A 13,591-nucleotide genomic window follows, 5' to 3' on the forward strand; every position below is an offset into this window, starting at 1 on the left:
AGGAGGTGAAGAGCATGCCTTCCTGGCTGTAGGATCTAAGGAGGCCAATAACGGGCCTCCATTTAATTTTCCTGGTAATTTTGGTGGGCCAAATGCCTTTGGACCACCACTGCCTCCTCCAGGATTAGGAGGAGCCTTTGGTGATGTTAGGCCTGGTATGCCTTCAGTTGGAAATAGTGGTTTGCCTGGTCTGGGACTGGATATTCCAGGTTTTGGAGGTGGACCAAATAATTTAAGTGGGCCAGGATTTGGAGGGGGTCCTCAGAATTTTGGAAATGGCCCTGGTAGCTTAGGTGGTCCCCCAGGCTTTGGAAGTGGCCCTCCGGGTCTTGGAAATGCCCCAGGCCATTTGAGTGGTCCACCAGCCTTTGGGCCTGGGCCCGGGCCCGGTCCTGGTCCAATCCACATTGGTGGTCCCCCTGGCTTTGGATCTAGTTCTGGAAAACCAGGACCTACAGTAATTAAAGTGCAGAACATGCCCTTTACTGTGTCTATTGATGAGATTTTAGATTTCTTTTATGGTTATCAAGTGATCCCAGGCTCAGTTTGTTTAAAATACAATGAAAAAGGTATGCCTACAGGGGAAGCCATGGTGGCCTTTGAATCTCGGGATGAAGCCACAGCTGCTGTCATTGATTTGAATGACAGACCTATAGGCTCAAGGAAAGTAAAACTTGTATTAGGATAGCTATTCAAATCAATTCTTTGTAGGGTAGATATTCATAGTGTTGTGATTAATGCATCCAGATTGTTTTCCTAGTATTTCCAGGTTAGAACCTGTGGATTGTTTCTATTGCATATAGGTTGGTTTTCATAACATAGAGCATTGGTTGACTGTTTACAGAAGACTCACAACCAGGATAAACATTGCTGTATGTTATAGTAAAACTGTGTGGAGAGAACACAAAAATGATTTTGGCATACCATTAGAGAAACGATTTGTAAAACTCAAATGATGACATAAAGCTTATCAAGGAGTCTAGATTGGTTTTGTTTTGTACCATATGGGATGAAGAAAATAGAATTGTCAATAGAGCTCATTAAGGGTGCTCTTGCCAGCTGCTGAAAAATAGAAGTTGGTTATTCTTGGAATTTGGTTTAAAGCTGGACAGATTTGCTTTGTTATAGGATCAAAGCTTTGTCTAAAGTCTTTATTTTCTTTTAAAATTAAATAAAATCTCTGTATACAGATTCACTGTATGTACCTTTATTGCTTTTTGAGGGTTCTTGCTGTATAGACAGTCCTGCTTCTGAAGTTGCTGCTTTGTTTGCCTAACTGACTCATTTGTAAATGAGCAGAACTGTTTTGTTATATTTTTTTAATATAAAACTCCACACTTGGTTTGTGCTATAACCTTGAATTTTGATTTCTAATGTCACACTTAAAACTGTGGAATAAGACTTTGCCACAAAAATAAAATACGGAGTTCTCTACCTACCAGAGCCTTTTTGGTTTGACTGCCAACTTTTAGTTCAGTCAGTTTAAAAATTGTTCATGTTGTTTGAATGGCTTCTAAAACCAGAAACTTCTTTTATAATCATTGTTTAAGATTCCTGATTTGAAGTCCAGTTCGTGATGGACTAATGTTCTGGCAATTTCTTTCTGTCCCAAATTTATGAAATTTTGGCCTATAACTAAACACAGAGAGTCCATTCATAAAAAAGATTATTACACCTAGGTTTTTTAAATGAAGTAGAAATTGTTAGCTGTGTTAGCAATAGTGTTATAGAAGAAAAAAAATCTAAGCTGGTTTGTAGATTCATATGCATTTAATCCTGTTACTTGGAGGCTTTTGGTCTAGTAATTTGATCAGGAGCCTGTTTACAAAAATTCTTCATGTAGAATATAAGTGCAGCTGCCAGAGGGGAGAGAATTGAGACTCCTTGCCCTTTCATATTATTTTCTTTGGCATTCAGGACACTAAGGCAGGAGGACCACATGGGTTCTGGTCGATAAGTGTCCTTGTCATGAAAAACATTTGCCTTACAATGTCTTGCTCACTGCCACAAAGGCTCTACTTTTGGTTACTTTCCTTCTTACTTAAAATATTCTAAGGAACTGCCACGTAATAAACATGGTTGGAATGGGAGATTGGGGAGATATCATGAAAAACAAATTTTGTCTTTTACATGGGCCTCTGTCTTGGTTTAAAACACCCTCAACATTTCCTAACAAATCAATGTATTTACAAAGGGGTCAGCCTTTTAAAAGCAGTGTTTCTGGGGGCGGTGCCTTTTTTGTGTTGCAAGTCAGTGGAACACTGAAATACAAGCGCCGTGTAATTTAGAGTTAAGAGTGGCAACAGTTTCATTTGTGTGGTAAGATTTGGAAAGCCTTTCATCACTACAATATTAGAGGATTGACGTACAGGATTTTTGTGTAGGGCAAGGATTGGTTAGACTTTCAAAAAAGACATGGCTGTGTTGTGGGTTTTGGTAATTCACGAATACAAATTTGCTTTGACAGATCACTAGATATTTCCTCCTCAATTGAAAAAAAGCAATATGATGTTTGTATATGCTGTTCAATTTAAGTTTTCTGTTAAGTAATCATTTCTCATTCCAAGGACAGAGTGCAAAAAACTTCAGCACTGTTTATAGGAGTTTGATTTCAACTGCAGATTATTTTCCCCACTGGAAAGCTGACAGTTTTTATTTTAGAAAAATAGGTTGTTTGAAGATGAAAGTCTTTTATCTTTTTTCACAATTTATTTTGGTTATATGTTCGTACATTCTTACTAAATATTTCACATACTTTATTACAACCATTTTGTTATTTCTACATCTTAGGTAAATGCTGAAAAGGGATACTTGATTTTTTTGTTCACCAAATTAAATAAATTAAGAAAATAGTGGTTGTGTAGAAATTGGAGAGAACTGTTTCATATTTGGTTGAATCACAACAATGCTTTTCTTGTTGTGAAATGTAATTAAATGCGTTGCCCTTTGGAACTTGATTTTTGTGTATTTGAGACTACGTATTACATATTGCTAACTGCTAAGCATACTGTTCATCTTGTGCTGGGCATTGGAGTTTGAGTTTTTAAAAAATTCTTGAAAATATGTTTTATGAAATTATCCATACATCTTTTTTGCACATTTTTTTATATGGAGTAGGTTTTGGGTGATAATTTACGTTTTCTTACTTGCTTTGTATGATATGAAGGATTTGTAAAGCTTTGCTCAAAGTTGTGCATTTGTAAACATATTTACAATTTTATGTGTAAATTTTATTGTGTTTTGGTGACTGACATTAATGGAAGAGAATCTTTTCCATTAGGTCTAATATTTTTTCTACATCTCCCCCCACTCTTCCCAGCTGGTGTGTGTGTGTGTGTGTGTGTGTGTGTGTGTGTGTGCCCACGCGCATGGGGTGTTGTTTTAAATGGTTTAAAGGATTAGAAAAATCTACAAAATGTATTTTATAAGTAAACAAATTTGTAAACTTTTTTTGAACTTTAGTGAAACATTTAGTTCACAAGCAAAATTTGGAGGCGTGTTTTGTATATACACTATAGTTTGGACATGCAATTATTAGCGACTTTTTAAAAAATGCAACACTGTTGAGTGAAATGTAGTTTCTAGCTTTGTGCTCCAAGTTACCAAAGCAATGCAGTGACAGTGAAATTGCTTTATATTTCCACTGGGAAACTTTTATTCAAAACTTCAGAGAGTAATATTTATCATAATCATGTCAGTTTTAAGCCACTGGATAAAAATCTAGTGCTGTGTATGGAAGTAAGCACACACATTCTGGGTGGAAATACCTTGGATAAAAATAAGGATGCATGAAATCCTTAAACTTCGAGTCCCTTTTATTGAATTCTGTCATTGTGTACAGGTGTGGGTCAACATTTAAAAATAAATACGCTCATTAGTTGCAAGAACATTTAAAAAGCAAGTTAAGAAAATGTGAAAATTCTTGGTAGTCAGATCTTCTGGAAAGAATTTCTGGCAATGATCACTTTTAAAATTACCACTCTTGCTCAAATTACCACATTTAAATAGTTTTACTGGCAGTTCTATAGTGGTTCATACTTCAGAAACCAAACACAATAAAACGACTCATTGCCAATATGGCCAAAAATTGCCAACAAATATGGCCTTGGCATCATTCAGCACGGGTTTTTGTTTATAAAGATGAAGTCTTGGATACTGTTCAATAAACTTGTCACAAAATAAAACAGGCTGATGCTTTCAATGCTTTAATTATACAAGATACTCTAATGAGCTATACCATCAGGTTTGCGTGTTGTTGCTTAACACCTGAAAATATTTTGTGCCTTTGGAAAGGTGGATTTGGTGATCTTGGAGGTAGCAGTTGTTGCTTATCCTTGTCCACTAATGCAGAAGTATGGGAAGAAGAGGATACCTGGAACGGCAGGGAGGAAACTTGATTCTAGGTTGAATCTGTGGTATTAACCCTTTAAGACTTTTATTATATGTGTTCTGCTAGCAAGCCCAGTTCATTATGCGGACTCGACAAGAAACCAGATGCTCCTTTTCCCAGGAGTCAAAGTGGGCTGTGAATTGTCTTTTTAAAAAACTGATTAGGAAATGGGAAAAGAAATCTTCAGAATACATTGTCAATCGCACATACCTTAAAAGCTGTTTGTTTGTTTTTATTTATTTGTTTTTTGCATTAGTGTATTTGAGGGGGGAAAGAGGAGAGAGAAATCAAAAATGTTGCTGCTGTCTGACATTGATGTTCTGGTTTTGTCCCTTCCACATTTATTCAACTTCTGCTGAAATAAACATGAAAAGTTTTCATAAGCTTCACAAGGTCCTTTAAAGTTAAAAAAAAATCTGGTTTGGAGTTGCAGAGAAATTTGTGAGCTTTTCTTTTAACCAAAGCTCTTGAAAAATACAACTTTTACTTTTATCATGAAAGAGTTTTAGCCTGTATTTGAGTTTGAATATACAGATTGTATTAGAAGGGTTTAGACTGGACAACTCTGGGTAGTTGGTGAGCTATTTTAAAATTATGAAGGTTCAACTAAGCATTTGAAAAATCACAGAGTGAAATCAGCTGCCTGCAGAGATCCAGAATGGTCTTTATGATCTTAAAGAGGTGAACTGTGTGCTAATAATAAGTCTTTTTCTTGTTCAGGTGAGATCATTCACTTCTATCACTCACTGTCCATTTTTCAACATTTTGTAGCAAGTAATAGTTTATCAGTTACATGCATCCCCACCGTTCTCCCTATTTTCCAAAAGTAGAGCTTTTATGGGATATGGTTCAATGAAAACTTAAGGTTATCCTTTTTAATTAAAAAAATTGTTTGATTTCAGTGTCATCTTTTATAACAAAATCTGATCGATTCACTTATTGTAAAATGTTCTGGAAAGAGTACTCTGGTGGTGGCACAGTTCTCTGATGCTGTAGGACTTCTCTGGGAAACCCCTTCTGTTCAACAACATAAGCAAGTTCAACTCTTATTGGTGCCTGCTCACATAAAGGTTAATTCTTTGCTGTTCTTGGATTTATTCTTGTTGCCTTGAGCTGCTTTGTGCCAGAGGACTCATAAGCATCCTAGACTTGGCTTCTTTCTGGATCTACATAACTAGCAACAAACAACTAAGGTGGCACTGCTGTTCTGCATATTGTTCTACTCCTAAAGAGTTCAGAAGGGGCAAAAAGCCACCTGCTGCTGCAAGCATTCTAGACATAAGGGCAGCACTCTAAAATCTGAGGGTAGGAAATAGTGCTGGGGAAAATCGCATTAACTATATTCCTTGAATTTTGTCATGAGGCCCTTGGACCTTCTCCCAATAAAAGTGATAGGTCATAGAGACTAAACAAATTCCAGCTGTGGAGAAGTGGCACAGTAGAACACTGGAGTTGCTGCCCCAGCTGATCCAGATATCTGGACTCTGACTTTAGAAATTTAATAGTTTAAAGTCTCTTTTCCTGATCAGTAACTGAAGCTTGCTGTTTAATGTTAAGAGAAGGAAGAGATGACTATTGGGGAAAACAGAGCTATGACCAGCAGAGAACATAATTCAATATGGACAGAGTCAAAGATGTTGAATAAGCATAACATCCCAGGAGTGAGCTATCCTGTATTGAAACAGGCTGTTTCATTCCTTCTCAATTCTAATGTTGCCCTTTAACCACTTACATAGTAAATCTGCTGGTAACCAGGATTATGAGTTTTACTTAAACTGAAGTCCCCTCACTGCTATCTGTGTAGCCCTAGCTTCCTAATTGGAGTGAAGGAGGCATGAATTCACACATGACTCCTGATTAGTGAATAAGATTACCCAGTTAGACATTTGTGCTACAAGTCACTTGTTAGTCCTCACAGAAATTCAGCTACTTAAGGAGCCTTAAGTCATACCAACGGGTGCTATTGCTGATTTTCTTTTTCCTTTTCCACTTGGAAGTGAGTTAATGCCACTACACTCCCCCACATATTGGGTTGCAATACAGAGGGTTATGTCCTCTTTACATAACTCCCTTCTGTGGTGTGGATCTGTGGGACCAACAGGGTCTCTGCTACGGATATGGCTAAAGTGGGAAAACTAATGTTCCTCTTGCTACTGAAGTAGATACTGCCAATTACCTCTGCTTCTATGACTATTGAATTGACAGGTTGGAATTGGAAACATCTATTGCCTCCCAGCTTTTAAGACAGTTTCACACAGACATACAGTCAGCCATAGCTGTGAAACTTGCTAATTAAGTTTTGAGCAATGTTGTGCACTTAGCACTTAGATGCTGTGGTAGAAAAGGAAGCAAAATTAGATGCCTGTTTTTAAAGACTTTAAGGTCTTAAATTACACAAATAAATGTGTGGTTGCACTAGGCATGTATGAGATACACTTATGTCCCACAGGAACTGTATAAAGGCTTTCCTGGCCAATTGCTAAATGGTCAGACAGAAGTATAATGGGAGCCTTGTTTGTAACCTGAGGGAAGGTGTGATGTCTAACCAAGGTGTGTTTTTTTTGGGGGACAACGACAATATGTTAATTTAGTAAAAGGAAATGATGAAGAGTGTGAGGGAACATAGTGGCACTCTCTAAAATAGTGTTTGTCCTAGAAGCTTTTAAAGTCCTATGTAATACCCACAGCCCGAGTAGTCTCAGCAGGGTAGGCAGGCAGGAAGGGGTTGGTTCTAGTGTTCTGGCCCAGCAGAAGGATAGAATCTTTAATCTTTTTAATAACCTTTTAACTAGCTGCCAAAAATCATTTTTTATAAATGCTCTAAGACAGCAGTTCTCAAACTGTGAGTCGCAACCCCTTTGGTGGTCGAACGACCCTTTCATAAGGGTCGCCTAAGACCATCCTGCATATCAGATATTTATGATTCATAACAGTAGCAACATTACAGTTACGAAGTAGCAATGAAAATAATTTTATGGTTGGGTCACAACATGTAGAACTGTATTTAAAGGGCCAGAAGGTTGAGAACCACTGCTCTAAGACATAAATACTTCAGAATTTCCCCATCAATTTAACTACTTATATGCAGTTGACTACCTGAAGTTTATTCCTCTCTAGTTTTGGATCCGTTCGATACAGAATTTTTAACTTTTTTGGTATGAAATGTCAATCTTGTGGTCCTTGTTCTAGATCAGCACTGTCCAACAGAATTTTCTCCAATGGAAATGTCCTTATATGCATTAGTATGGTAATTATTGGCCACAGTAGCTACTATTAAATATAAATAGCCACATGTAGCCCTAGCCGGCTTGGGTTAGTGGATAAAGCATCAGCCTGAGGACTGAAGGGTCCCAGGTTCGATTCCAGCCAAGGGCACATGCCTGGGTTGCGGGCTTGATCCCCAGTAGGGGGTGTACAGGAAGCAGCCGATCAATGATTCTCTCACATCATTGATATTTCTCTCTCTCTCCTTTTCCCTTCCTCTCTGAAATCAATAAAGAAATATATATATTTAAAAAAATAAATAAATAAGTAGCCACATGTAGCTAGTGCCTACTGTATAGAATAACAACAAACATTTCCATGTCAGGTCTTTGGAGTTTTCTGTTAGGCAACACTGTCCAATAGAAATGAGTCACTTGATGTCAGTTAAATTTTTCTAGTAGCCACATTTAAAATGTCAAAAGAGCCCAGCCTGGTGTGGCTCAGTTGGTTGAGCGTTGTCCCGTGCACAAAAAGGTTTTTGGTTTGATTCCTGAACAGGACACATGCCTGGTTGCAGCTTGATCCCCAGAATGGGGCATGCAGGAGGCAGACGATTGACTTCACTCTCACATCAATGTTTCCATGTCCATCTCTCTCCCTCTTCCTTTCTGTCTCTCTCAAAACCAATAAATATTATTTTAAATGTCAAACAAGTGAAATTAACTTTAATAATATATTTAGTCCAGTAGATCTGAAATGTTACCTTTTCAACATACAATATAAAATTGAGATAGTGTATAATCTTTTTTGTACTAAGTTTTCAAAATACAACGTGTATTTAATACCACATAGTGGTTTGAACTAAAGTACATTGAAGTGCTCAATAGCCAGATGTGGCTAGGAGATATTCTAGCACACATTTATATTTAAAATGTTATTCCCTGTCATTTCTCTCTTATTTCTGTTGCCTCTTTTAGCTATTGCTTTCTTTCGAGTATTTGAATTTTGTTGTATTCCTAGAATGTTTCCCCCTCCTGCTTTGTTTGCAGTGTTTTTGGAGAACTTTTCTCAGTTACCAATTTTTCATGGACCACACTGGAGGCTAACTAGGTGACAGTTGTATATGATAAAATTACTAATTCTGCACCAGAAGCAGCAGAACTAGAATCTCACACCCCATTCACAATGGCAAGTGAGCAAATAAGTATGTCTATTTATTGTCAAAATCCTCCCTTTTTTGTTACTCAGCTTCCTTAACATACAAATTCTGAGCAGCCCATCTTAAGATCTTCCACGTATCCCAAGTGAATTCCAGTGAAGAGGGCTGGCATGAACAATAGGTAGGTTTATTTTCAAAGGGCTCTGATCTGCTGCTTTTGTTCATTCACTCAACTCTTGTGCCATAGGTCACATTGCACACTGGAGATGCATAAATTCTCGCTAAGCCCTAACTGGTTTAGCTCAGCGGATAGAGCATCGGCCTGCGATCTAAAGGGTCTCAGGTTCTATTCTGGTCAAGGGCATGTACCTTGGTTGTGGGCACATCCCCAGTAGGGGGTGTGCAGGAGGCAGTTGATCGATGTTTCACTGATGTTTCTAACGCTCTATCCCTCTCCCTTCCTCTCTGTAAAAAATCAATAAAATATATATTTTTTAAAAATTCTCGTTAATGCCCTTGCCCTGGAGATAGATGCTCGGGAAGGTGGTTTAGTACTGTTGTCTTAGACACTGGAGGCAACTGAGAGGCAGTGGTCTCAGTAAAAGAAGAATCGGCTGCCCAGTAGATGCTCTTTGAAATTTTTGGTATAAATCACATTTTCCTGAGGTGAATACTATTATTTGCTGTATTCATGCTTTTTAAAGTTTATTCCTTTGATAAAGTCCTATAAATGTGGAGTCCAGCAATTCCTCCATTCCTGCCTTGGCGGTCAAATGTGTGGTATTTTCCATCTGTATGCAAGGCTACTCAGTATTGGTCATTGGAAGAGGCCACATGAGCCTCACTGCTCTTTAGTGACCAGGTGGATTTCAGAATGGATGGATTTCAAGGTGTGAGCTGTTGTTAAAGAGTCGATATAGAAATCACATTCTCATGGAATCTGTGGTTCATCAGTTACTGTTTGTCCAGGACTAGTCATTTCCTTTGGCCTCAGTGTTCTACAAAACGGGATTAAGCTAGATAATTTCATTATATTCAGTTTTAAGGTGTATGAACTTAGCCATTCTAATTCTTATTTATTTTTAGTATATTTTCATTGATTTCAGAGAGGAAGGGAAAGGGAGAGATAGAAACATCAATGATGAGACAATCATTGATCAGCTGCACAACGCCCTACTGGGGATTGAGCGCACAATCCAGGCATGTGCCCTTGACCAGCATTGAACCTGGGACCCTTTAGTGCACAGGTCCACACTCCACTGAGCTAAACCGACTAGGGCTATTTGTTTTTCTTCAGTTAAATCTTTATTGTTGAAAGTATTATATAAGTCCCCTTTCCCCCACTGCTAACCCCTTCTAGTTCCCACCCTCAGGCCTTCACCACCCTATTGTCTGTGTCCATGGGTTATGCATATAAGTTCTTTGATTAATCTCTCCCCCAGCCCCCTGGGAAATCTAGTGATTTGAACCTTACTTAAACTAAAGAGAGAGAGGCCAGTGGAACTCAAAATTTTGGTCTTGCTATTTGCTCTACTGCATTTTCTGAGTGATAGCTGTCCTACACTGCAGCTTGAGAATTTCACTAGGAGAAAAAAGAGGAAGGGTCTTCATTTCCTCTTTTGGAGAAAGAGGGTCTTCATTTCTTCAGTTAGGTTCTCTAGAGCTGGTAGACCAGAAGCATTCCTCCTGAGTGTCCCATGAACCAACAGGCAGATCAAGATATCACAAAAACATCTGTATATATAAAAGCCTAAGCGACTGTTATGAATGAATGATCAGAACAACTGGTTGACCAGTCACTATGAGAGGGAAGGGGTAGGGGGGGAGGCGGGGAACCACACAGTGGCAGGGCGCTGATGCAGCTCAGCATCCAGTGTCTGTTCCTTCCGTGCCTGGCCTGGCGACCATCGCTTCCTCTCCCTACCCCACCGGGGCCCTGAGGTGCTGGGCTGGGACAGGAAACCGGAGGTGGGTGGTGGTAGATGCTGCCCCCTTTCACAGGGGGGCCAAGGGCTGGCTCCCTCCTTGGGGGCTGGCGGCCAACCTCCCACGGTCCCTCGCCCCGGCCAGCAGGTCCCAATCGACACTGATCACCAGTCAGACCTAGGGACCCCACCCGTGCATGAATTTGTGCACCGGGCCTCTAGTCCATTGATAAGCACCAAAAGTGTAGCGGGTAGCACACATTGGGCACTTAACTGTGTCAGGGCCACTTTTCAAGGTTGGCCTCTAATTCTCACAACAACCCAGTAAAGGCATTATTATTACCTCCGTTTACAGATGGGGAAATCTAGGCACAAGGGGAGCAAAGTAGTTGTAGGTAGTAAGATGTGAACAGAGATCATTCAGTCAGTCATAGGCTGCCTGCATTCCTAGGCCGAACCCCTCCCTCAACTGTTCCCTGCCTCTCCCTGGCTCCTGTGGGACAATGTGGGTGGCCACTGGCAGCATTTTCCTGTCCTGGATCTTGAACCTGCTCTAGTGCTCCAATGTTTATTTTGAAGTAGGCAGGTGGAGGCTTTGTTTAAGCACATTCAGAGCCATAGGGCAGAGAGAAACTCCTACTCCAATACAGTCCTATCGCTTGAAGCCAAAGTATTCCTCTTCAGTTTGCTTTCTTCCATGTGTCAAGTTCTCTACTCAAGCTAGGTTCTCTTTGAAAAGTTGTGCACAGATTTGATTTGTTCAACTTTGGGTTAAGTGTTGTGGGGACATTGGAGTTGGATCAGTGGTTTCCAAACCTTTTGATCACAGAATATAACAGGATGAGAAACTGTGACAGTTAATCATATTTTCCCACTTTCAGTTTGCTTTCTTCCATGTGTCAAGTTCTCTACTCAAGCTAGGTTCTCTTTGAAAAGTTGTGCACAGATTTGATTTGTTCAACTTTGGGTTAAGTGTTGTGGGGACATTGGAGTTGGATCAGTGGTTTCCAAACCTTTTGATCATCACAGAATATAACAGGATGGGAAACTGTGACAGTTAATCATATTTTCCCACTTTTCACTTTCGTGTGAAGGTGCACATTTTAAGCTTTATACTATTGTCAAATACCACATGGCAGATATTAAATGGATCCAAACCAAATTATTAAAATTTTCATTTATAAACAATTTTTAAAAATTTATTGTTGAAAGTATTACAGATGACCCCCTCCCCATCCTCTATAAACCAATATTTGTAGCTATTAGTCATATGTATGAATAAAGAATGTGATGAGGGTGTTTTTTTTAAAATATTTTCTTATTGATTTCAGAGAGGAAGGGAGGGGGTGGGGAGAGATAGAAACAGCAATGATGAGAGAGAATCATTGATTGGCTGCCTCCTGCACGCCCACACTAGGGACCGAGACCACAACCTGGGCATGTGCCCTTGACTGGAATTGAACCCAGGACCCTTCAGTCTGCAGGCTGACACTGGCTAGGGCAAGAATGTGTTGTTTTATAGTACAGATTTGCATATTTGGTTCAGTTTGTGACTTATGGGGACTGTCAGTTTGTGATGAGCTATGAGGGCTATGGATTTAAATCTGGGGAATCCCTGAGTTATAGAGGGAAAAGAAGGAATGAAAAAAATTTGTCTACTCTCTGCATGTCCTTTTAGGGAGTCAGAGAAGGAAAGGAAGAATGGTGGTGGTAGGCAGAGTTTGTATTTTCAATCTTATAGGAAGAGAGTACAGTAAACCCGTGATAAAACAGAATAATGTGGGTGAGGGGGTTTCCATTAAAGTTGAAAGTCCATTATATAATAAAGTAGGTTTTCCGAATGCGTATGTTAAAAAATTGACACATTAGTTTACCTATTTCTACTTAAAGACACGCTTGTGTAATTAAAATTAAGTATGTATGAAAAGTTTAATTTCACAGAAAAGTTTTCTGTATATGTATTACTATAATTTTAAATTTATACTGAATAGGTCTAAGTAAATGGGTGCACTCACGAGTCACTGAGAGTAAACAAATCCACATGGCTGGGGCATCGCTTATAGGATGTTAGAACACTGCAGAACATCAGGGCAGGAGTTAAAACTACTGCAGAAAGTCATGCCAGGCAACAACAAAATCAATTACCTTGCACTATGCAGTGTGATCACATGCTAATCATTTGTGGAACATTGTTTACAAGCAGTGTTCTTAGATTTAAATATGTAGACTATGGTTGTAGATATGTAATATTTATGTCAAAAAAAAATACTACAGTGTTTTTTTCAATCTATGGCCTATTCGCTAAAATGTCTCCAAGACTGAATTAATAACAAAACATCTGTTTATTTAATTATAAGCAAATCTTGGTTTAAAGTATTTTAATATGATACACAGACAGGGAATTTTGTCCGTTGAATCCAAAGTCCATTAAATCAAGGTCTGCAAAATCGAGGGTTTACTGTATTCCAAGGGTGCTGTTCCACCCATTGTGAACCCATGGAGAATTTCCTGATTGGCTTTCAAGACGTGATCCAGCATCTGAGCTGCGCAAGCCTGGCAAGGTAGGCAAAGGAGTATGACAGTGCTTTGGTTTGTTGAATGAGCGCTCCTGCCACCCAGACATTGGCACTCTATTCTTCCTCCTCACACCCTGGAAATGGATTGAAGGCTGGTGCCTCTTTCCTTGGTAGGTTTTTGGGAATAGAGGGCAGTGTGTCTCCTGAGCATAAAATGCTGATGAGTTTCAGCTCAACTGGCACAGAATTGGATCTAGGAGAAAAGATCTATTTTTGGATTTATGAAGAGCAGAGTTAGAATCTCCCAAGGCAGGGGAGAATATGAAGGGCAGATTAATCCCTACTGGCAGAGAGTGGGATTCCTTATCAACAGTGGTATGCTGGTCAATAGGCTAGT

The 13,591-nt window shown here is 39.2% G+C and overlaps 2 protein-coding genes across 5 annotated transcripts in view; both read left to right on the plus strand.

Annotated features, from left to right (window-relative positions):
* RBM12 (RNA binding motif protein 12) overlaps positions 1-1,438 on the plus strand; it is a 3,720-nt gene extending 2,282 nt beyond the window's left edge. The window contains exon 2 of the mRNA XM_015564507.1: positions 3-1,438. Coding sequence (XP_015419993.1) covers positions 3-688 — 686 coding nt within the window. The 3' untranslated portion in view covers positions 689-1,438. The remainder of the gene's footprint in view (positions 1-2) is intronic.
* Positions 1-13,591, plus strand: part of CPNE1 (copine 1) — a 38,364-nt gene that overhangs the window by 12,115 nt on the left and 12,658 nt on the right. The window lies entirely within an intron of this gene.

Source organism: Myotis davidii, unplaced genomic scaffold (genome assembly GCF_000327345.1).
Source record: "Myotis davidii unplaced genomic scaffold, ASM32734v1 scaffold38, whole genome shotgun sequence".
In the NCBI taxonomy this organism is placed as follows: Eukaryota; Metazoa; Chordata; class Mammalia; order Chiroptera; family Vespertilionidae; genus Myotis; species Myotis davidii.